The following is a 24,438-nucleotide window of genomic DNA, read 5'->3' as shown; positions in this document are numbered from 1 at the left end:
TTTTTTTCTTTTTAGTTATGTTTTGACTATGAGGGTGAGCCCGGTAGTTTGTCTTGGGCCCCACTAAGTACCCATGTTTAGAGGTGGTGTTGGACAAGTTGTGTATTATGCTTGAGCTTGACTCATCTATGGTATTTATGTATCATTCCTTTTTTTTTCTCTTGCTCCCTTAGTCCCGATTTCCCCCTTGATTATGCTTATCGCTTATGGTCATTTAATTGCTTCCGCGACCAAGGATGTGTAATGATACGCTATGAGGCTTGTTTGGGGTTCCTTCGGGTTCCCCATTCGCCGGTCACGTCTAGGCCCTAGGCTTGGGTTGTGACAGATTCAATGATAATATTCCTTTCGCTCTCATGCCTAACTTATTTTCATTATATAATGAATTATGTTTAAATCTAGGGTCTTACCCATTCCTCTTCAAGCTATGATTTTTATGCAAAAGTTAAAGTTTTTATGAAAGATTTCTCATGCATATAAATGAACTGATTCTGGGAACGTGCTTTGCAGCTTTATCCCCAAAATTTAATCGTCTACGATATCGTAAATGATAAATTTGGTACAATATATTATAGGACTTTCTTTGTGCTATGAACAAAAAATCAAAACATACAAAAAAGAATACGTTATCAATTATCTTACAGCAACATATATACACAAAGATTCTATGATGATGATAAAATTTTGTACTAAGTTATCTAACATTATGAAAAAAGTTGATTCCCTAATGTCCTTATGTTCTCATCTGCATTAATATATCAATGGTAAATAATGATTTTTTGTATCTATTTGATAACTGTCATTTGAATTTAGTTAATACTAATTAATATAATATTGAATGCAACTTTTAAAATTCTTCTCCTTTTAGTGTACTGATAATAAAAAGTTGTTAGAATTTTAAAAATGTAACTGAAGTTGGATAAACCTCAAATAAATATGGAAGCATACATTTAGATTACATGATAAATTATGAGTTAAGGATATAAAATAAATTAGCTACATTGAAATGCCAATAATTTCAATAGATCAAATACACCCTTACATGTTTTCTTAATAACTATCGTTCCAGTAGATCAATATACCGCTACATATGTTATTAATAACTATTATTTAGAATAATATTTTTTCCTATTCCAACTACATCATTAATTTGGTCCTCTAAAGTTTTACTCTTACAAGAGTAACTTTTATGACATAGTCCTTACTCATAATATTATAATCAATTAGATAATTAATAGGTCACTTTGTAATTTACAAATGATTATGGCGACTTTATGACTCTTTAGCTTGCAATTAAGTTAGGAGGTGAAAAGGTTCTGCAAATATTTTGATTAATTAATATTTACTTTATTAGATATTTTATAATATTTTAGATTAGGATATGGATAAAATGATATTTCAACTATTAAGTTTGTGGCTTCCCACTTAGTATGATATGATATGATATTAAAATGAAATACATGTTTTATTATATGATTATGATTTTGCAAGCATTTGTCAAGATTAATTATGATGTTATGAAAGCTACTTTTGAGTATTTTCAGGTTATGCATGATTTCAAGTAAGTTATCTCATGTTCAAAGTCATATGCATAAAAGTAAAGATATGTTTATGAAAAAGATATTTGAGCACTGCCTCAGTAACACTATTATTTTGTAACACCTCAGAACTTGGAACTTGGGTTGGAAAGGAAAAAGTTGCAGAAAATAATCGTGTGCCAATTTTACGAGGCTGTCTACAGTCCATAGAAAGCAATAGTAGAAAGGGACCTAAATTTTGAAAAAAAATGTCGAGTATCTAATAAGTGTTTACGGTTCAACAAGACGGACCCTAGAAGCTTCTACGAGCCGTAGGAAATGCCCTTCGAAGGATTCCAGACATAGAAAAAAATTGAGGAACTGTTGGATCCTACGAGAGGGTCCTACTACGGACCTTAGAAAATCCCACGATTCATAAGAAGGGTCTCATGGAAAGTGTTTTGGCAGTTGAGTCCTACTACTTACCTACGGTTGGCCGGTACAGATCGTAGAAATTTTTATGAGTCATAGGTGGTAGAATCGATTCAGTAGTTTTAAGAAGGGTATTCAGTCCTTTCCCACCCCTTCTAAGTCTAAATCCCGACATTTTTACACTTAATTAAGGGTTTAGACAATATTGACCAATCCTTTTATGTTCATTAACACCTCCAAGACCTAGAGCAAGGATCCAAAAGGAGAAAGTTAGGATTTTCAAGCCAATCTCTGAGTCACGCCAAGAACATAATTCTCCCAGGTATGTAAGGATATTCATAGTGATGGAGCTGAGTTCATCCTCACACCCTACATATCAATTCAGACGGTAAGAGTTTAATTTAAGGTTATACCCTTAGTTTCGAGAATTCTCGATATGAGTTATGTTTTCGATTCTGAATTCTAAATTCTTGATTTTGAGTTGCTATATATTATGCATTGAGATCTTTGAGTTGTTGTTCATGTTTATATGCTCACATGAACCTTATTTACTAAGTTTCCGTTGAGAATCTTTTGATCAAATATTTTTCCCTAAATTTATTTTAATAAGTTACAACTGAGTTCAAGAGTAAAGTATAAATCTTGAATAGAGTTTAAGGGGATTAGATGATTCCTAAATATATCATTTTTACATTGAGAAAGAGAGCAATTTTTTCATAAAAGTGTAAGTGTTTCTCAGACAGAGTTATTACAGAGCAGTTACCTCTTAAAGAGGCCCTATTGAAAACTTATCTCAACCCAGAGAGAGTATTTTTACTTGAGCATCGAGTTTTATATTTTTGGAGTAGTATTAGCACCGATATGAAACAGAGTTCAGACTGTTAGGAAAAGACACAACAAAACTTTAAGAACAAAGGCCGAAAGTAAAAGTTCTCGATATGTGCTGAAATCTCAGATTTTCTGTATATTTTTAAATCAAAAGCAAAGTATTGTCTTTTGAATAGGCTTACAAATAAACAAACCACTAAGTCACTAAGTTGACCACTACTCCACTAACTAAGCAACAACAATCTTATATCAGAAAACTAGAAAATAATACAGCATGACTGCTAACAGCCCAAGGAAATAGGAAACTACTAACAAATTAAATGTGACCAGGTCATACTTTGAATCAGTCTTCAATACAGATAACTCACATTCCCCATAAATCACATAGCCAATGTAGGTTAGGATCTCACCGACTTTCGGGCGACTCCTCAGTGTCTTTGAGTAGGACCTTTATAGTGGATCCATGAGTTTAGTTTGTTCTATACCCCTTCAAGGCAAGGGCAGTTCTAACAGCGTGGGAAAGACATTGTATCATCACGAGGCTCATAGTAACGATTGTCGATTAGAGAAACTCCCTAATAAAGTAAAAAGTAAATTTTATCATACTTATATATATTGTTCAGTGAGTTAGCACCTTTTATTGTGAAGCTTTAAATGAATTTATCTCATTATTAATTGATGTGATACACACTTGGCACGGTTTAGTATATCTCAAATATATGGGTTGTAATACATAATACATAGAGTACTAGTAAGTTTGGTAAATGTGTAGTTTTGATAGTCATGTTGTCCTACAAAATTAAAATAACTTATTTTTTAATGAAACTATTTTCAGCATTTGTTTAAAAACTTATTTATGTTAGTATTCAAAAATGTCACAAGTTTTTTACGAAAAGTTTGGCCATACACTTTCTTCATTCTTTAAAATAAATATTTAAAATAAATACTTTAAAGTTTTAATCTAAATAAAAGTTGGTCAAATATGCAATTAGTAAGTCAATATTATCTGAAATATAAGTTCAATTTGAAGGTTCGACAATCGAGTCCTTATCATCCGTTTCCATCCAACTTCTACTTTTTCATAGATACCAAATCTAGCCAAATCATCAAAAATATTCTTCAATCTGTTAATATCGTGATGAAGTTACATGTGTATGAATATTTTTTAAAAAGATAGGATAGAGGTAGGGTTGGGAATTATCGGAATCAAACCCGTGAAAGTTCAAGTAGCCAACCAAACTTAGTTTGACATGCCCTTTTAGTATCACATATGATCTTCATTTCTAGAGAAAAAAAATAAAAGAAAAGAAGTCCAAATTTGTACTTGGAAGTCATTCATGCCTATAATCTATAAATATCCTCTTTTTAAAAAATAAAAAACTTTATCTAAAATGGAAAACAATTCAAGAGCTCCTAGAGACATAGGAAACTCAACTGTACATTTGTGAACTGAAAATCTGAGAATGTAGTGTTCTAAACACGCTCTCCACAGAAGTAGAATCAATGTCAAAACCATAACTCTTGCCCCCATACTGCAGATAAAGGTAACCTTTAGAGGACGAGGGTGGAGGTAAAATTTCAGATATCTCTAAAAACTCTCCTGTTGTAGGAGGCCCCGGTGTCTCTCTCTTCTTCGAGTAATAAACATCAGCAAGAAGAAGCCAAATAAGATCAGGATCTATTGAAGCCAGTCCAGCAAGGGCATTAATAGATGCATCTCGTAGGCCTACAACACCGCTGCATGCTATCCCAACTACAAGACCACTGACCTTTTTCAGAACTGCTTCCAGTGCTGAAGCACTATATTTATTCCGAGCAAGATCTGCAAGCATGTTCAGCACTGCAGCCTGTACCTTTAGATCAGAAATCTCAGCTGCTGAATCTTCTGAAGATGCAGAACTACCTCGGTATGGAAGTTTCAAGTGAGTCTCCTCTAAAGACCCTGGGGATCTCTTTTGAAATGGTGAAGTACTTAAAAAGCTCCATAAGTGTTTCCCATCTGTATGGAAACGCCGAGTAAAGAAGTCGCCGCCACATATTTGCACGATATTACTAATTGTATTTGTACATCTTCGAACCGCCTGCTTATCAGTGAACAAGAAACCACTAATCAGATAACAGTTCTATTGGTGGGGATAGAACTACCATGAAAAAAACTTCTAATTCTCTCTGCTTTACCAGTTCTTTTCATTTCATTGGGTGGGGATGGGGAAAGGGTGTAGCAAGGACCAAAGGTCGTACAACCAAGAAATATAAATTGGAGGGGTGTATCTACAATCCCTCCCAATCTGAAAAAATTCTATTTACTCAGTCATACTACAGATTTCATTGTCTGGATGTCGAATGATAATCAAATTTCATCTTCAGATATCTTGAGGACTCTAATGGTGGCCCATTAATAAAACTGTAGTTGAACTCGTGCAATAAAGAGAACAGTGGAACCTTAGTCATTGGACATAGATTTGCCTATTGCTACCAACATCTGATCCATGCATGAAAGCTCAAATTGGACATATTGCATTTATGCACTCGTCCATCCATTATGTATTCAGTTATTTCATCTTAACTACTTATCATCTGCATCTCCCTAATCCAAACCATAATAGGAACTTCTAAAACTCTATTGATTTCCAGTTGTGCTTCCCCAGCACATCTCATACTTATAGTTAATAGTCAAATAAAAAAAATAAAAAGTTATCAAGCAAGTATAGATTAGTAGGTTTCCAGAGAATAAATATGTTAAAATCACTCACCAATGGACTTTTATTTCGAAGACAGGAAACCAAAAAAGGCCACACTTTATTGGCTGCAGGGAGCAGTCTGTTCTCGGTAGTTTCATCAGCATCAACATCTAAAGCGTCCTTAAGACTATTAAATGAACACATATGAGCCACATGTTCAATTGCCTCTTTGATTTCCTTCTCATGCTTGTAGGCATCCTCCACTTTGGCTACTGTCAAAAATACATCCTAAAGACATTTGGAACAAAATGAATCAAAGGAAACTTCTATAACAATATTTCAGTAATTAAATAAACAGTTGTTCCTCTAGTAAGAAAAAAAAGGCAGTTGTTCCTTCAAGGAATTACAATATATGCAGAGCATTCAATAAAATATGAGAGTGGATAGATGAGAAAACCATGGCAAATTGAGAGAGAAGTGTATAATGAATCCTCAGACCGCAACTTAGACCTTCTGTCAGAAGAGTCAATAAAATATCTATAAGAAACAAGACTGACCAACTAAGACGAGTTATAGTAGGAGAAAAGGAAAGTGGTGTAAGAGGGACTGGGCAGTAAAGTTATCTTATCGCGAATAGGCATGATCTTATTTTTACTGAGCAGGAATGGGATTGAGGTTTGGGATTTCCTAAGGTCCATGCAGTCCTAACTGCAGATGCAAGTGAATATATCTGGAAGAAATGGATAATATGTTTTTGCATTAGGATAGAAGGTTCAGCATTTTAAGAACTTATCTAGTATTGTAACCTTTTCGTTGTGAAGTTTCTTAATTGCGACACGGAGAGTAAAGATCAAAAACATACATCAACTATATCAAGTGCTACCAAGGATGCTGCTTGATTCGCTGAAGCAAGTAATGGAGTAGCAGCTGTTAAACATGAACCTGCAATAGATCCAACCGTTTGTCTAAACCTTCTAAAGTCATTCATTTTGAACAGCATAGTCTCCCACTCTATTTGCATATGAACATCACTAGTGTAGATCAGCATCCCTATTAAAAGAAGAATACCAACATCAGATGCCCATGGCAGTCACTTGGGTTAATAGGGACATGAACTCCAAATAAGGCAGACAACCCCAAAGTTTCAATATTATGTACGGAGTGTTCTTCAAACATGATTCAACACCAAAGAAAAATTGATACTCAAGAATAAGATATCACCATAATTCAGGTCAACATCATGGAGTCAAACAGAAATTACTAATATTATTATGTTTCTGTCATTGCTTGCAATTGGTAATCTCAAAATTTTATTCAGATAAATGCAGCTGTTTAAGCACTCCATAATAAGCTTTATCATAAAATCTCCTTCTGGATGCAATGGATAAAAGAAAACTTTTACTATGCTCCTATTTCAGTATACTTTTGTGAGAGCAGAATACTTTCAGTATAATCTTTTTGTCAAAGATCCCCTTGTTGTCAGTAAAGTGCCTTCTCTGCATGTTTTACTGAGCCACAAAGAGAGCTGTTCTGGTCAGACAAGCACAACTAGTACACTGAAAAGTTAAGTGGCCAGATTGATAATTGGAATGGACAGGATAAAATCATGTCAGCTAATAAAAAATACCCTTACATGGGAAAACACTGTATCAGATAGAGATTGCAGTAAAATTTGAGCACTGCAGCCACAAAAAGCAAGATATTGTCTTATGTTGTATTGTCCTAAAACTATTTCATACAAGCAGCAAATAATATTTATGTTTTATTGGCTAATCAATAACTATAGGTGAAGCAAAATTAATATCTATTTTTTATGGTCACACCGATCCTCATACGAAATTTACTTTTATTCACAATAATATATTTCCCTATCAATCCATGTGAACTTTCTTTGAATATGCAATTGTTGTTGCAAATGCCTTCTCACCTCTAAAAAAACACAATAGAGAAATAAAAGGCGGGAAATAATACATCATCATACATTTAAACCAGTTAAATAATGATCTAATTATACACACAAAACCAGTTAAGCAACTACTAAACCCAATAATAACATTGACTTACAAGATATGAGTTGTAGCTCATTAGCCTTACAATAATTAAGTTTAGCAATTAAGGTCTTTCATAATTTTACTAACAGGAATCACGTTAAAGGTCAATTTTGGTAGCCTTAATAAAAATGACAGAATAATAGACGTGGTTGGTTGAACAATTCCAAATCCAATACTATCACAAGTTGATCCATCAGCTATAGTAATTGGAGAGGGTTCTTTGTGTGATCGTAAGTTAGAAAAATTATTAGGATTACCTGTCAGTGACGTAATCCAACACTGGAGTACAAGTTCAGTGACGTAACGCATTAAACGGTGGTGGAAGTGAAGATCGATACACAAGTCATACCCAACAGAGGAAGTTTCAAGTATCTTGAGTCTGTAACCAAGGAAATGAGGAGATTGATGATGATGTCGCACATCACATTGGAGCAAGGTGGGTGAAATGGAGGTTGGTATCCAAGGTACTGTGATAAGAATGTGTCACCAAGGCTTAAAGGTAAGTTCTACGGAGTGGTGGTTATACCTACTTTGTTGTATGGAGCAAAATATTTTTTTTTGAGAAGGGTATGGAGCAAAATATTGACCAATCAAGAACGTACACGTTTAGAAGATGAAGGTAGCTGAGATGAGGATGCTCAAATGGATGTGCAGGCATACTAGGAGAAATAGGATCAGGAACGAAGTTATACAAGATAAGGTGGGAGTGGCCTTCATGGAGGACAAGATAAGAGAAGCGAGGCTGAAATGATTTGAGCGTGTGAAGAAGAGTGTCATGGATGCACCTGTAAGGAGGTGTTTGAGGCTGGTTGTAGCAGATTTTACGAGAGATAGAGGCAGTGTTATCAAAGGCGTGCTTTAAGCGCGCTTAAGCCTTGAAGCGAGGCTCAAAACATGTTGAGCGCTTCGCCTCGCTTTATGTGTGCTTCAATGTCGTCATCAAGGTTCCAAGGCAAACTTTTCCTTGCCAATAAGCCTCTTATGAAGAAGTGACACTAAACAATTGATATTTCACTTTATCATAAAAAAAATTCAATTTCTTTGGTCATAAATGTATCATTCATGTTTATAATTATTAGTCTTGCACTAAACATATATATTTGTATTTTTTTTCTCCCTTTGCACCTTTTGTCATTAAAGCCCACGCTTTATTTGCGCTTTGCGCTTAAAGCCCCCACAGACCTTAGAGCTTTTTTGCGCTTTTCACCTTTGATAACACTGGATAGAGGTAGGCCGAAAAAGAACTGAGTGGAGGTAATTAGAGTGGACATGGCACATCGTCAACTTACTAATGGCATGACCCTAAATAAGAAGGTATGGAGCTTCAGGATTAGGGTAAAAAGTAGTAGATAGCCGAGTGTTGTAGTACTTCTGTCAGGGAGAGGCAGGGGGTAGTCAACTGTTTTCCCATCTTCTCCGTATTTAGTAGTATTAGTTAGTATTTGTGTAGTATCCTATTCTTCAATTTTTACAACTATATGTTGCTTCATTTGCTTTGTTTATCTTGTTAGTTTGTTGTCATTATTTTCCTTCAATCCTGTTTTGTTTACACTTCCTTTGAGCTGAGGGTCTACCGAAAACAGCTTCTCTACCCCACAGAGTTGTCATTATTTTCCTTTCAATCTTGTTTTGTTTACACTTCCTTTGAGTCGAGGGTCTACCGAAAACAGATTCTCTACCCCACAAAGATAAGGGTGCGTACATTCTACCCTCCCAGACCACTTGAGAGATTACACTTGGTATGTGGTTGTTGTTGTTGTTGTGTGTGTGTATATATATTATCCAATTGTAACATGATTCCATGGGTACATACCAGATTCTGACGACCCCTTGCCAACACTTTCATCACTATATGAACCTGAATCATCAAAAAGCTTTTCTTTCCTCTTCTCCAGGTTCAGCTTTCTAGATTTCACATCCTCACAATATGACTTTGTTTGATCCAGCAAAGCATTAGCCTCCTGCTTTGATGCCTTAACTATTTCTGCCATTGCCTGAAGAATAGAGGAAGATTATAACCAGACAACTGAATAAAGGAGAGCACCACATCTAATTATCAGAATTTCAAGAAATCTAATAGACTAATACTAGCACAACTCGCAACAAATTGGCACTAAAGCATCAGAGTAATGTAATTTCAAAAGGTCTGATGCAGAGACTCATGAACTAAGTGAGCTTCCTTTCCAGGCAAGACAAAAGGAAATGGACTTTTTAATTATAAGACACTGAATATGACTAAAGACGACTGACTGCTATCCTTCCACTATATCTATCAACAGCAAGTGCTTATCAAATTAGAGTACAGCAAGCAAATATAAGAATGACCTTCAAGAAGGGAATGGTCAAATCAGGATGTTGATGCCTTCCAAGAATTTCAAGCTCCATGGAAACAGCACGCATCTGCACAAATCACAATGTCATTTGTGAAGATATTGCATCTTAAACTAAAAAATAAACATACATCCGACCATGTCCATATATGCAGACACAATAAAACATACAATGAGAACTACAACAACAATTATGCCTCGTTTCAGAACTAGTTAAGTTTGGAGACATAACAAAACAGAACGAGTTAGGAAAAAAAGGGTCATTTGTTGATTCCAATTTTCAAGATATCATTGTTGAGACATACTGGCTCTTCCAATAAAGGCAATATACTGTGACCCACTCCTATGTACGAAAGCATGGCAGCTAGTACATTTGGTACATCCGGGTTAAGCTCCAGAGAGCGCAGCTGCCTGCATATTGAATCAATTATATAGTCTGAATTTTCTATAACCAAGTGTCCAACCTGCAAGAAGATACATAATTAGTGGATAACCTTCAGAAGACACAGTGTAAGAAATCCATGGCTTCTGCTTACTGTTGGATAGTCATGCATTGTGGCGATAATGTGTAACACAGCATCAGATGCACTTCTAATTTGGAAGTGAGAGCAAATAAGATTGTGAAGCAACATATAAAGAGATGAATGAAGAAATCCTGATGAAGAAAAATCTCTCCCAACGCACATAGAAAAGATGCCAATTCCATCAATAATAGCCTGTTTGACAATAGCAAAACAAATATCAGTATGATATCTAGCCACTAGCAAAGACGTTGATAAGATAAATAACACATGAAACCACAATCATAACAAGAGATGGAAAAGATGAATTTCCTGGTGCAACATCACATTGTCATTAAAGAAGTGTGAGCTAATGTTTGCATCCTCACAATCATATTGTTGTAAAGCAGATGTATGCTCAACGGGCAGATTCCATATTTCAGGGGATAGGTATTCATGTAATATACTGCCAATGCAGTCAACTAAATGACTCCTTTCTCCCTTAACTTGGCAAATCTTCCAAGCAGATCCCTTTGTTGTAGATTGTTCAATTTTCTGATGTTGACTTGCATCTTCTTGATATTTCTTATTTTCTTGTGGTTCCATTACATATGCTCTAAACATTCTGTTAAAGTCATCAAGTGCTTGATCTGACAAACCAAATATCAACTCATTCAGGATACACACAGCTGTACTGGCCTGACGTACTAATTGTCCTGAAGTAATCCTGCTGTACCAAGATTGCCAACTTTCTTCACTGTATTCCTTCATCCGTATTTCAGAAACCAATTTCCGCAGGTTCTCCAATGGCAAGTCAATGATGACAGAGAGAGGTCCTTCACTTCGAGGGTCTAATCAAAAGAGACGCAACTGATAAAGTTACAAGTTTAGGTCGGGAAGGAAGTAACTATTTTGTAAAAGTTAAGGAAAAACAACCTGCAAATAAAGATAAGCCTACAAGTCGAAGGATCCCAGCTACAGAATGGTACAGCTTCTGGCTGCCAACATAAACAAACCAAGGCGGCAAGCGCGGCAGCTGATGTTCATTCTTTATACTTTCCGTGGTATGTACTCTTCTATTTTGATTCTTTCTACTTCCCAGATTGTCAGAGTCAGCAGCTCTAACAGCTCTTATCTCTGCTATGGAATGCATGAACCCTGATGAGGAACGCTTTGCTGCAACATTCTTCTCAAGGGGACCAGCAAAAACTGAATTTTGACTCAGACAGAGGGCTAAAACATCCAAGAATTGAGCAGTTCTCACCTACACATTCCACTGAAAGGCATTACACTTAACATCCAATCAAAAGAACTAATGACTAGCACTAATGTTAGAAAGGAAAGTATCGCAGTGACATAAACATGATAAAGCACATGGGTTAGAAAGGTAAATATTGCAGTGACAGTACCAAGATAAAGTACACAAAGAACACGGTATTGAAGCAGTTATGACTATCATGAAGTTCTGGGTCTCAAGAGATGTTTATAGATATGAAACAGCATTCTATCAAAGAACCATGAAAAAGCTGCCTCAATATGAAAGAATAGGCAGGAGTGTAAGGACTGAGACGGCTTCCCCTGGCATCGTTGTACTGAGGCAAAGATATTACATGGTTCTAGATGACCCTCATAATCAAAAATCTAACAGTCAAAAGAAGATGGTAGAAGTAGGTGACCATTTTCATGAGAGAGGGACGAGCAAGTGACAAATTGGGAAAAAAATATAGGCAGGCCTTCGAAGCACCAGACAGATAGACAAATGGGCAATCTGATGGATAGATTACGGTTTCGTCAATATCCGCAAGCTATCACAGGCGGGGGAGGGGTACCAGGCAGGGCATAGATAGCAGCATAGGATCCGATTTGGCATCAGCGGCTTCGTGCCACACTGGAGTAATCCAATATGTGGTTACGCAACTGAATGAACATATGAAATAAAGGCAGGCAGTATGAAATGTAGCGAACTCTATGATACGGAGATAACCAATCAGACACATTAGAGTACGCAAATGAGGGCTTATGAAGCGCAAGGAAGCATGAGGAACTGATGAATGGAAGTAAAAACATTCCACATATAAAGACAAGAACTAGGTGATGTGCCATAATACTGTGATACATATATTTCTCTTTTCTTTTCTCTTAGATGAGTGAAGAAGCAGTTTTAATGGAACGGAAGATTAAAGGGGAAAGAGGACAAGTGCTGCTCTCAATAAACTAAAAAACAGAAAAGTAGAGGTAAAAAGTGCTTGCTTGTCATCTAAATATATTGGTGTGATGTACCTGGCAAACAAAAGCCATTTGACGCCCTAGGTCAAAGAAACTATTGCAGTGCTAGATCCTAAAATGAATTTACGTGTTCAAAAGAAATAAAAAATATCTTCCTCATTTTTCCTATGAATGACCCAACCCAAGCAAATCGTGAAAACAGACCTGAAAGCTGCCCCTACTTCCTTCGCGTGAAATGCTTTTGTGGCAATTTTTAGACTACAAATCAGTGAACAAAGACTAACTAATCAACAGATCATCCATGAGACAACCAGAAAACCTATTTCCTATTTCCTGTCGAATAAGTTAACTGACCAAGATAGATCCGTGAAATTAAATAAAATTCCAAAAATCATGTCTAACATAATCCCATTCAGTTATATTGTAGGCTTATCTGCTTTGTGTCACCCTTTGATGTATAGAATCTGATTCAAAGGGAATCCTCCCCAACCAATACTTCTTGTTTTTATTAGGAGGTTATCATAGTAAAACTACTTGACTAGTATGAATCCCACATGTACTTCTGATGAAAGAGATAGCCATAAATTAGAATGAGCTTGAAAAGGTTAAGAATCACAATGTTAACTGACTCTTGGTAGCAAATGTTTTTTTATAATTGGGGTGTAAGGGTCTAGATTGTGCACATCTTGACAAATTCCACGGAATACCTGTCATCTCCCATCAGTAACAGGTACTAGGTAACTCTGTCCACCAAGACTAGGACCTCAAAATTATTTTCTACACATTTTTTGTCCAATTTGATGTACCAGATAAGTGCTTTGTTACCATATCTGTCACTGCTTTTTTTTAAGCTTGTGGATTAGATGACATTGCTCTCATAAATTGAAGATATAGGTTTTTTTGTCATAATAGGTAATTAGGCAGAACTCCATTGTGTTTGTATATAGGGTATTGTTTAATTTGTCTACATAAGTATTCTAACCTGAATGCAGAATGATGCAAGAAAAGAAAAAAACTCTATGACAACAAATGCTGGTAAGTCAGAGCAGCTCCACAGAAGTTCACTGACAAGTGAGAAAGCAGGAGAGTAGACCATGCCATACATCCACTCAGCCCCCTCCTCTCCAAGCAAAAGAGAACCCATAAAGAAAAGGACAACAACCCTCAAGCAAAGAATTGATAGCTCAGCATCATGACAAAAGATTCTAACTTTAAAGGATAGAAACAAAGAAAACACTAGGCCTGTTGCACCTACAGGTGACTGAAGAAGATAGTCTGCCACGAGTAGTGGCCCTGAAAAATAGATCAGTACTAGCAATTTCTGGGTATGTGCAATTGCATGTAATTCATCAGTTCCAAGGACCACCTTTGGAAGCTTTTCAACAAGCCTGTGAAGAAGATGTAAAATCCATTAAATCAAGTGCATAAGCCGCTACCAACTACATATGTTTCAACAGAGAAAAATTAGGACTATAAAGACCTGTTAAAAATCTCTTCAACATCATGTTTTACGTGAAGCTTCCCATGTGATGAGAGCAAATGTCCAAAGAACAACTGTGAAGCTGAGGACACCTCCTCGGAGTCATCACATGCCAAAACACATAGACTTTCCTGCCATTTTCAAGAGCCAAGAATACATTCAGAATAAATTATTAGGTTACTGAAAAATAAGAAATACTCCTACGAAATCATGTACTTCAAAGAAGCTTCCAGATTGCTAATAAAAGACCCAATGGCACCAGAATGTCAAACCAAAGAAATGCAATTCACTTAACTATACAAGAGTCTCAATGCATTCCACTTTGCATATTTATAACTGTACCAATTCATCAAAAATCATGGCATCGCAAGCTAGCAAGTATTACTAAACAAAGATTTAGAAGGAACAGATATTTATCAGAAACTAAATTAAGTGCCAATTAAAGTATCTAACACTGTCAATGACTAAGGTAAGGAAACATTTTTGTTGCGATAGTGATTTATGTACCATTTTGACAGACTGTAGCAGGCTAGCAGCAATCAAAATCTAGTGCATCAAGTTCCATGAGAGGAAAGCACAAGAAGAAACTGGTATATCAAAATAGGTTATGTAAGTCGCTCAGACAATCATACAGTTCACGTCTGTTAGAATATCATGTTTTAATGTTAGATTGTTTTGTTAAGTTGGTCAACTTAGATATTGTCCCACAAGGTAAGAATATGAGTAGTTCACACCTATGAATAAGTATGAATTGTAGTTGATTCCAATCAAGTCACTAATACATATCTTCTTCTCTCATGTTTGTGATATGGTGTCAAAGCTTCTCCCATCATGGTAGAGATCAACTTCCACATATCAAAGGTTAGCCCTATGCCGCCCACCTGAACAAAGTGTTTCACTTTTCATAATATACTATTCTAGCATCACACCAGAGATCACCCGGTAGTATCTCTCCTATTCTAGTAACCGTTCCAACAGCACCATGCCTGTCTATGATGATCATTCCTAGGGTACCAATTACCATACCTCTTTCCCGGCAATCCTTCCTGTGGTACTAAGATTATTTTTGGTAACTTTTCATTTGGCACCGTGCCTCTTTTCCAATGACCACTCTAGCATCAAACGCTGTCTGGCCAATATTTCAACCACTTCTCTAGCACTATATCTGACAAGATTCCAGTGACTTCCAGCAAGGTTTCCCATAGCTGTTCCAGCAACAATAGTCAAGAAATTTTTCCATACATCCACTAATCTTAAAATTGTTTACTTTTCTGCATTTTCAAGCTAAGTAAAGTCAAGTGGTTTTCGTTTCCCTCACGTTGATTTTGATGAGGTGAGTTAGAAAATACTAAGTTGTTAGGTTTGATATTGTCCTACAATGGATAAATCTCATATGTGTAATACATGTCTTAAATTCAATATTACCTATGCCATAAATACATCTCTTACTCTCGCCCCCAGATTTTGGTCTAGTGGTAAGAGCGCAGTGTGTGATGCGTGGGTTAGGCACACGTCACAAGTTCAAACCCTACAGCAAACAAGAGCATGGTATTTAAGTGGAGAAGGGCAAAGGGTGCCCATTATCCACCGAGTCTCAAATTGTGCATCATTTGTCCTCGGAGATTCCCAATTATTAAAAAAAATACATATTTTTGTCTTCCATGTCTTACAATGTCGATCTTTGTGAATCAATTTGGCTGTGAGCTAGAAGCACATGCACAAGCCAACACGACTTGGGAAGTTTGAATTTTTCAGGATATTGCAATGGATTATGTATGTTTGACATATCAGGGAATAGTACTGTGAAATTCCACTTCTAAGGGCACTATGACAGAAAGAGCCAATTTAAACTACTACAAAAGACCAAAGTGCTAATAGAATTGGTCCACAACACCAGCTAAACAGGTCTTTAATTTATTTTCCCCTTTTAAGTCATGTGAAGTCTGAAATGATATGCAACAGCTTTCTCCATACTAATAGACATAATATGACATGAGTGCATACTACTTCTCACAAGAATAAAATATGATTTGCATATAAGAAGGAACTTTGTTTCACAATTAATAATCCCATCCAACAAAATCAGCTAGAGCAACTGCAATCTAAAAACACAGATCTTAGATTCTAAGACCAACTTTAAAATAAGCAAAAGTTAACTGATGAAAACTGCAAAATATACTTCTGTAGGCACAATAACTTCAACTCCCTCAATTCCAAAATAAACCGTCTTACTTTCCTTTTTTATTCTGTTTGAAACTTCTCTCAAGAGGGAATTTTGCCCTTTACTACTTGAAAGCCAATTGGTCCTGTGTCTATTCTTATTAATCTTTAACTTATCAAAAGGTAATCTCTCTACCTACTTTTGACCCATTATGATTTAAACTACAATTCAAATGACCCATTATGATTTAAACTACAATTCAAATCAGTGCTACTCTGAAAGTTCAAGCAGACAGAAAGAGTATCTCAGAGCCTGAGACAATTCAAATCAAAAGAAGAATAAGGAGAGAATTGAAAACTTGACATGAAAGAGAAATCCATCTTGGGCTGGTATCCATCATAAAATCCACATTGATACATTAATTATTGGATACCCAAATATGATAAGGGTATAAGTTCCAGTTTGGAACTCACCAAAAGCATCAATCTGCTTCCATTCAACACACAACTGGTTTTTGATAAGAGTCCCTGTATTGCCGCCAAGAGTCCTCGTCTCACTTTTCTGCTTGGATGCAAGCAAAGCTGGGAACACGATATTCAAATTTTAGTTTACATTGTTTCTCAAAAAAATATACAAGGGAATTATAAATTTAAACTGACTTGATATAAAATCTTCTAAATTCAAGTGCCACTGAGAAACTTTTTATAACCTACCTGGGGATAAGTTGCACATAACAGCTTATCAACATGGGACGAGGTATCAACAATCCAGTCTTTTGTACGAATTACACGCAAAGATCCGATCGGGTTTCTAGGATTAACACGTTCCCCCTCTGTGGAGCTAAGTACAATGGTGCCAACTTCACTCAAATTTTGGTCATGCATGGTAGAGGGCAACTGACGAAGTGCCTCCAGAAATGACACTGAAGATTTCTCTTTCTTGACGTCATCAAGGAGAATACCAAGAAAAGGCAAGTTCAAATTGTCTTCGAGAACTATCATAAGAAATTCAGCCAAGCTTCTAATTGCTTGGTCCAAAGCTTCGGCACTCCCAGCAGCCCCACTAATGAACGTTTTTGAAATATGCATAACTTTGCCAATTTGACTAACAACTCCAGGCAAAAAGAAAGCTAAAGCATCTGCAGTCCCAACCTGCCAAACATCAATATAGAATTGTAAAGATGTAACTTATATGAACCTGAACAGCAATGCTACCTAAGATTGACCGCTAGAATAACAAACGTCTGACAAGAGTCTAGGCATAAACATATATATTTTGACAAAGAACTCGTGGAGATGTATCATTGTATCACATGGATAAAAGATACCTTGGTAAACAATGAACTTAACTTCATAAATTTTCATGTATTTCTACTTTCTTTGACCATGTCTGACTCATTTTATGGGCAAATTTCTAGCATTAATTGGAGTAAGGAAATTAAATCTGTATCAAAGACACAGCCTCACTGGAGTAAAGTCATCGAACCTATGAAGGAATAACTGAGAACTCCGGAAGCCAATAACAATAGAGCCCGCAAGGGAGGAAAAGCAGCCAGAAAGGAGAGAAGAGGAACCTTAGCAACAAGTACTCTCAGAGTGGAAAAGGCTTCTATCCGAAGGCTTGCACTGCCTTGTTGCCCTCGTGCTGCCTCAACATCTGCTACCTGTGAATGCCACGAACAATCTCAAAAGTAAAATTAGAACAATACTATGAAGAATGTAAGGAAATATGTCTGCCTCGAAGAGACTGGAGAATAAAAACATATCGTACGTCCACGGAGGGACGACCGGATAACAAAATATATACCTTCAGCAGAAGTGATAGCCAATGTCCAACAGCAACAGAAGCAGTTTCAGACTGTAGAAATGCAACTAAACACTCTTCTTCCTTGAATTTAAGTTTTGAAACAGGTGGAGAGTGCAAACTTTTTCTTTCCAGAAGCAAAGGCCAACCGCTTATTTGTTTGCATGGGCAGGACTCACTGGAACAGCAATGCAGATTAAGCAACAGTGCTTTGAAACACCTTATCACTCCTTCACGGAACTCTTCTGAAGCCTCCATAGGAGAAAGCAACGCCCCGCGAGTCAATTTCTTTGCTAATACAATGAACTGCAAAAGCAAACCATGGATTCTTGAGAATAGTCCCTATCAAACATCAACTAACAATTCCAGTGAAAGGCTTACTAAACGACTTTCCAAGCAGAATATTCAACTATAACATAATAGCACACACCACCAACACACACACACAGTGTATGGACTATTTGACCCTCAACAATAATTTCCAGAACTACTTGAACAGTGAATGGACTGTATTTCTGGGAAGGTTAAAAAAACTAAAAAGGCCAATTTCACTGTTCAATCCATTAAAGAATGGACGGAAAGTGATTGTACAACTGTTAGTTTAAAATCTTGCCTGAACGGCAATATTAACCTTACAAACATGCAGAAGCTTATAACTTCAAATGATATTTGTTACTGCTGTTCACTAATAAAACATCCAATAGGTAAGCATGCTCAAGTTCTAGAAGACATATTTTCCAATCGTATCAGTTCCGCTAGAGTGTTTGTTCATTCACACACTTCCTAAGTTTCACTCGGAATTGTGAAAGTATAGAGTCCATTCACTACTCCAGTGTCAATTATTCCTACTTGGCGAAACTTCTTTCTAAAGGATTATGGTTACCGTGTCATGTATTTTTGTAGTATCACATGTAAGAAAGTAAGTAACCAGTGGACAAACGTGAGTGTGGGGCCTCAGGTAACACTAGGGGATCTATATGATCCAAGTAGACATCAAGTCCACGCTTCCAAATTTTCTAACCCTTTGGGCATGGATAATGGTATTAGAGAAAGAAGAGATAGCTAAAAGCAGGAGACAGAATACCCCGAGAAACAAACCCCATAAACATAACCGGCGATATTTTTGAATTCTCCACAGGTAGCTATCAAACCCAAGTGTTAAAATATTAAGACAGGATGAGATTGTGAACATCAACATCTAGTTCGTCTGCTACTGGTATTTGTCGAAAGAAGAAAAGAGGTTATCTGCTATTGGTAATAGGAAAATATGGCTCCAATGAGGATGATTTGATGTCAAAGGAATATTCAGGCTCAAAATTCCTAATTTCTGTCCTTCCTTCTACGTTACTATATATCAAAAAACGAAAGCAAAAAAGGGAAAACAAGGAACAACCACCTGTATAAAAAGAACGGATCTTGAGAAGGCTTAAATCATACATGAAGTATTTTTTATCAACTACTTAGTCCTTGGCTCAAGCTATGCTTGACTTGTTGAGGATCGTCTTGTTTTAGGAGCCCGAGCTCACACTTAGCTTTGTACAAATCTCATATGATATTTTTTGTTCTAATACCACTAAACAAAGTCAAAAGAGCACACAAGACATCAAGAAAGGGACGGAATCCCTACAAATTAGTAATTCAGAAAGCCAACTGCAAAACAAAGACAAAGAAATGGACTCTGATATCTTAAAACCCCAAAAAGAGACAGTTATAATTCCTTTGAAAGTACTTCTAGCCCTCTCTCCAGAATACCCACATCAGACAATGAGGAACAACCTTCTGAACCTCTCCCAGTCTCTGTTCTAAAGCCCTATAGCTTCAAGCAATATACTATTTTGAATATAAGCAAAGGTAATACAGTCCAAGCTGCAAATTGGAAGTTGTCGCTTAATGTTCCAGCTTAGAAGAAGAAGGGTATCGTCTTCACCCAAAGTGTATAATAAACAAATACAACCAGCTACATGTTATATTATTTTCTATCTTGAATCTAGTAGCAGAAAAAATGGGATCTGAGCAGCAGATTAGACAAAAAAATCCATTTCCTCTGAAGCTACAGATAAAACAAAACCAAAAATTTTGTAAATATAGCAGACTTGATGAGTTTAATTTATATTCTAAATTTCTAACTATAGAAACCAATCTCAAGCTTAAGCTGGACTTGTTTTGTTCAGAAACCAAGCTGAATGTTAGTTTTAAGCATTTTTAGCTTGTTTGGAATCTAGCTTAGCTTCCTAGTCATTGACATTTTTATTTAAACTATAAGATATCACAAGGAACACTTCACATGCACAGTGCACTTAAGTCGTAAAGATAGATGCAGCATAAGCGAGGTGCTTTGCCTCACTAACACGGTACTTCTGTTCACACACCAAACCAGTAAGGTGTATGCTTCATTAGATGTCTAGCTTTTAACGTTGCCTCCTGGCTCCTTTACCTATCAAAGGTTCCTTTAACATTGCAGATGACACTCTCTTACCTCTTTTACAGTCGCCCCAATAGTTTTACTTACATCATGGATATGAGATGCTAATATGGATTTAAAAGGGTGGTTCCAAATAGCATCTACTAATATTGCAGAAAATATTGTTCCAGAAGTCTAAACTGCTTATAGCTTCAACCAATTCTAAAATACTTTTATTTATGGGCTATTTGAAAGAGAATTTTGTAATTTCTTTTGTAAAATTCTTTCTAACTCAACAAATTAGTTTGACAACTCATAGGTTATTGAGTGCAGAACCAAATAATATGTATAGCTAGCAAAATGACATATTATTAAAGAACCAATGAGCCCCCAAGGCCTAGCTCGAGTGGCAAAAGGTGGAGGATTTGTGGCTTAGGTCGCAGGTTCAAGCCCCACACCATGAAAAGTGAAGCCTGGTATTTAAGTGGAGAAGGGTAGAGGGGCAGGCCCATTATCCACCGAGTTTAGAAAGCTGTGATTGGTCCAAAGGACAGGTCACAGACGGATTTCTCGGTTATCAAAAAAAAAAAGGAAAAAAAGAACCATTATGAAATAAATATGTTAGTAATAATATTTATAACTAGGACCATCAGAAATTTAGAACAAAAAGACTAGTCAATAAAACCTGAATCAGAAACTTAACTCTGCATGTTTCTTTGATCAGAAATTAAAAATAGTTTTAAAATTGATTGACATTATCTTTTCCACTTGATTTATTTTTTTAACTCATCTTTCATATTTTTTTTTTGAAATAGGTAACTTAACTCATCTTTCATATAATTCTTGGTTTGTATCATCTAAATATTTTTTCTTGAAAAACAAATGCATTTTTATTTATATTCTTAGTCATCTATTTATTTCTTAACACACACTTAAGGCCAAGCTGAGAAACTTCAGGATATAAGAAACTACATTAAGTTTGATATATAATAATCGAAAAAAAGAAAAGCATGACAAAGCTATTGGCCCAATGCATGTGAGACCACATAACAAGCAACACAATCACGAACAGAAGCTGAGAACTAAGTTCAGTGACTTTAACGGGCACCAAACCACAAAGTATTTAGAGAGAGAGTAAAGGAAATTTATTAACCTAATAGTCTAGCAAAAAACAATTTCCAAATAACTTCCCTGCCAAATTTGGGAAAAAGAAAGATAGCAAGGTTTTTCTTCAACTAATCCCAACCATTGGTAACTGAAATACGGAATACATCTATTGCATTTAAGAAGAAAGTCTATATACCTGATCCACAGACCCTAAACAGCACTTCTTCAGAAGTTCCTCAAGACAATGAAGAGCACCTTCCATCACAATATCACTCAATGTATTAGGCATCATATATCTTTCATTAGAACCAACATTGGGTGGTGATTTGCTATCAACAGCGGCATCCAGTAGAAGCAGCAAAGGAAACAATGTATAGCTGGAAAAGAAAAACTAGTCACATATCTTCCCATCGAGGAATTAAAAGATAAAAGAATGAAAGAAGGAAATACGTAAGAAATAATCTCAACATAACTAATACAAGCATTACTAATACACCATGTCTGTCACAGCTTTCCTGAAATCTTCAATATTATCATTGTGATGCGAGTATCACTTAGTAAACAGATGTGTTATGCTGCACAATTAAGCTTTGCTGAACCATGTTATATCATTGTACTATATATTTAAAAGCTTAGTTAATATATAAAACTGAAATAGCAAAATGTGCTAAATTCTAGAAGTCAAAATGTTATCACTTCTTCATTGTCATTTGACAATGAGAAAAATAAAAGAATAAAAGGACTATTGCAACATATTCTCTGTGAAGGTTTTACAGCAATAAGATAGACCAAAGCAAAATGGAATTGAATATATAGGTACTTTTGATCCATAACTGGTGAAATATAGGTAGGAGGAGTCTTAGCTAATTCCCTGCCACACCCAGGGCGTATTCTATGGACAAATAAGTAGTGTGTTAAGACTTAAAGCATTAACTTTGCCCCTAAACGTTGGTGCTTTGCTTTTTTTCTTTCTCTAGACAAGACATGTAATAAAATTGCGCAAAAACAAGTTACTGGAGCTTCAAAAGGAATGAATGATACATGTAAAAACAATAGAACAATCTAAAGAAAAATTAAACAAGTTCCATATCAAAAGTTAGTTAGAAACAACAGGAACTGTTGATATAGCAAGAGTAAAGAGGTAGGAACATACTCGAATAAGGATTGGAGATCATCAGGAGAAGAGCGGAGAAGAAATTGAAGAAGATGAGTGAGGGTTGAGGGATTTTTCTTAGGGTTTTGGTGGAGTTCGAGCAGTTCAATGCAGTAATGTTTGAGTTCAGAAAACATGGCGCTGCTTCCACCATCTTCGTCGCCTCTACGTCCTTCCATTTGAAGACGGAAATAATAACAAGAGAAAGAAGGGAATATTATGAGGTTATATATGAAATTTCTAAATTTTTTCGATTTTAATTTATTTGTCCAGCTTTTTTTAGCTTGTTATATATAAATATAAAGTTATCGAAATCGGTCCGTGGAGCCTATATGGCAAGTCTCGCAAATCAAGAAATTTGAAGGGTTGGGACGAGTCGATCATTCATTTAAAAATGTCTTACAATGATCAATCCAACCCAACTCTATGAGAGTCGCGAGTCGGCTCTTCTTCTTCTTCATTTTTGTAATTGTATTGTTTTCAACTTCTTATAAACTATATACGTCTTAAAACTTCAATTATTTTAATTTAAATTAAATATAACATTTTTGGCTCATGAGTCGTACCTGGCAAATCTCAAGAGACTAGGGCTTATATGAATCGAACTCAAAAAAGGGCAATTTCAAATATATACAATAAAACAATTAGCTTGCAACAAATATAGCCATGTTTTATTTATATATAAAAAAAATAACCAAAAATCATAGGAAATATATAGTGACTATACAAGATAGCTTGTCAAAAGTTATAGAAAGTAATTATTAACTATATAATATAGCTTACTTATACATAAGCTATACACTAACTATACATTATGATGCACTCAAAAAAATTGAACATAGTTTACTTATACATGAAATATATATTGAGTACATGAAGTATACATCGACTATTCAATCTCGATCAACTCAAAATCACCTCCAAACGATACCAAAATTTAGATATGAAATCATTTCGACATTTCAAATCTTTTGATATATAATTCATTCGCAACGATTCATATTTGTGGTAGTCAATTTTTAAAAAGAAAAAAAAAACTAGAAGAAGAAGAACTGAAAGAAGAATCTGATAAATAAGCTGGAGAAACTGGAAGAAGAAGAATTGAAAGAAAAAATTGGCGAAGACGACGACAACAACGAAAACGAAGGTGGATAAGAACTTGTCTATTCTTTTGGGAATCAAATTGACTGAATAGTCATTTGATATAATTATCCCACTCAACCCCCCTAATTTTATTGGAAAACTACGGAAAATAGCAAACTACAATACATAATAAAATAATATAGCTATAGTATTATATTTTATTTATTTTTTATGGATATCTAATTAAATAGCAAATACTATTCTACACCCATATCAAGGGTGGGTGTGTTTGGTAGGAGTTGGGCTAAATGTTTTGGAAAATGTTTTTCAAATCAACTCATTTTCCTCAAATTTAAGGAAAATGACTTCCCTTCAAAACTTAAGGAAAATATTTTCCAAAACTCTCTTCCAACTTTAAATTACAATTATTTTTTTGTTAAATAAATCAATTTATTTTGTCCCTACCCTCAAACCACCCCCCAAAATAAAATAAAATTTAAAGCTTGTTTTTAAATTCAATTTTTTTACCCCACCCTCACCCCTACCCCTACCCCTCCCAAAAAAATATTAAAAATTATTTTTAAAAGATATTTCTAATTTCAATTTTTTATTTTTTACCCCCACCCACTACCCTCGCCCCCTCTATCAATTTTTTATTGTTTTTAAAAAATATTTTCAACTTCAA

The 24,438-nt window shown here is 35.6% G+C and overlaps 1 protein-coding gene across 1 annotated transcript; it reads right to left on the bottom strand.

Moving 5' to 3' along the window:
* Positions 1-4,145: 4,145 nt before the first annotated feature.
* On the bottom strand, positions 4,146-22,876 carry LOC102605499 (uncharacterized). The gene is made up of 17 exons (XM_006344857.2): positions 22,671-22,876; positions 21,714-21,894; positions 18,013-18,315; positions 17,780-17,869; positions 16,920-17,357; positions 16,680-16,787; positions 14,046-14,176; positions 13,821-13,953; positions 11,276-11,603; positions 10,673-11,190; positions 10,376-10,555; positions 10,145-10,303; positions 9,835-9,909; positions 9,323-9,503; positions 6,321-6,508; positions 5,531-5,746; positions 4,146-4,858 (listed from the first exon to the last, which is right to left on the bottom strand). Exons 1-17 carry the CDS (start codon positions 22,847-22,849, stop codon positions 4,208-4,210), a joined length of 4,059 nt encoding a protein of 1,352 aa, XP_006344919.2. The 5' UTR covers positions 22,850-22,876; the 3' UTR covers positions 4,146-4,207.
* Positions 22,877-24,438: the final 1,562 nt, after the last annotated feature.

This window comes from Solanum tuberosum, unplaced genomic scaffold, assembly GCF_000226075.1.
Source record: "Solanum tuberosum cultivar DM 1-3 516 R44 unplaced genomic scaffold, SolTub_3.0 scf00056, whole genome shotgun sequence".
NCBI lineage: Eukaryota > Viridiplantae > Streptophyta > Magnoliopsida > Solanales > Solanaceae > Solanum > Solanum tuberosum.
The sequence above is the reverse complement of the archived record's forward strand: the minus strand, read 5'-3'. Positions and strand labels throughout refer to the sequence as shown.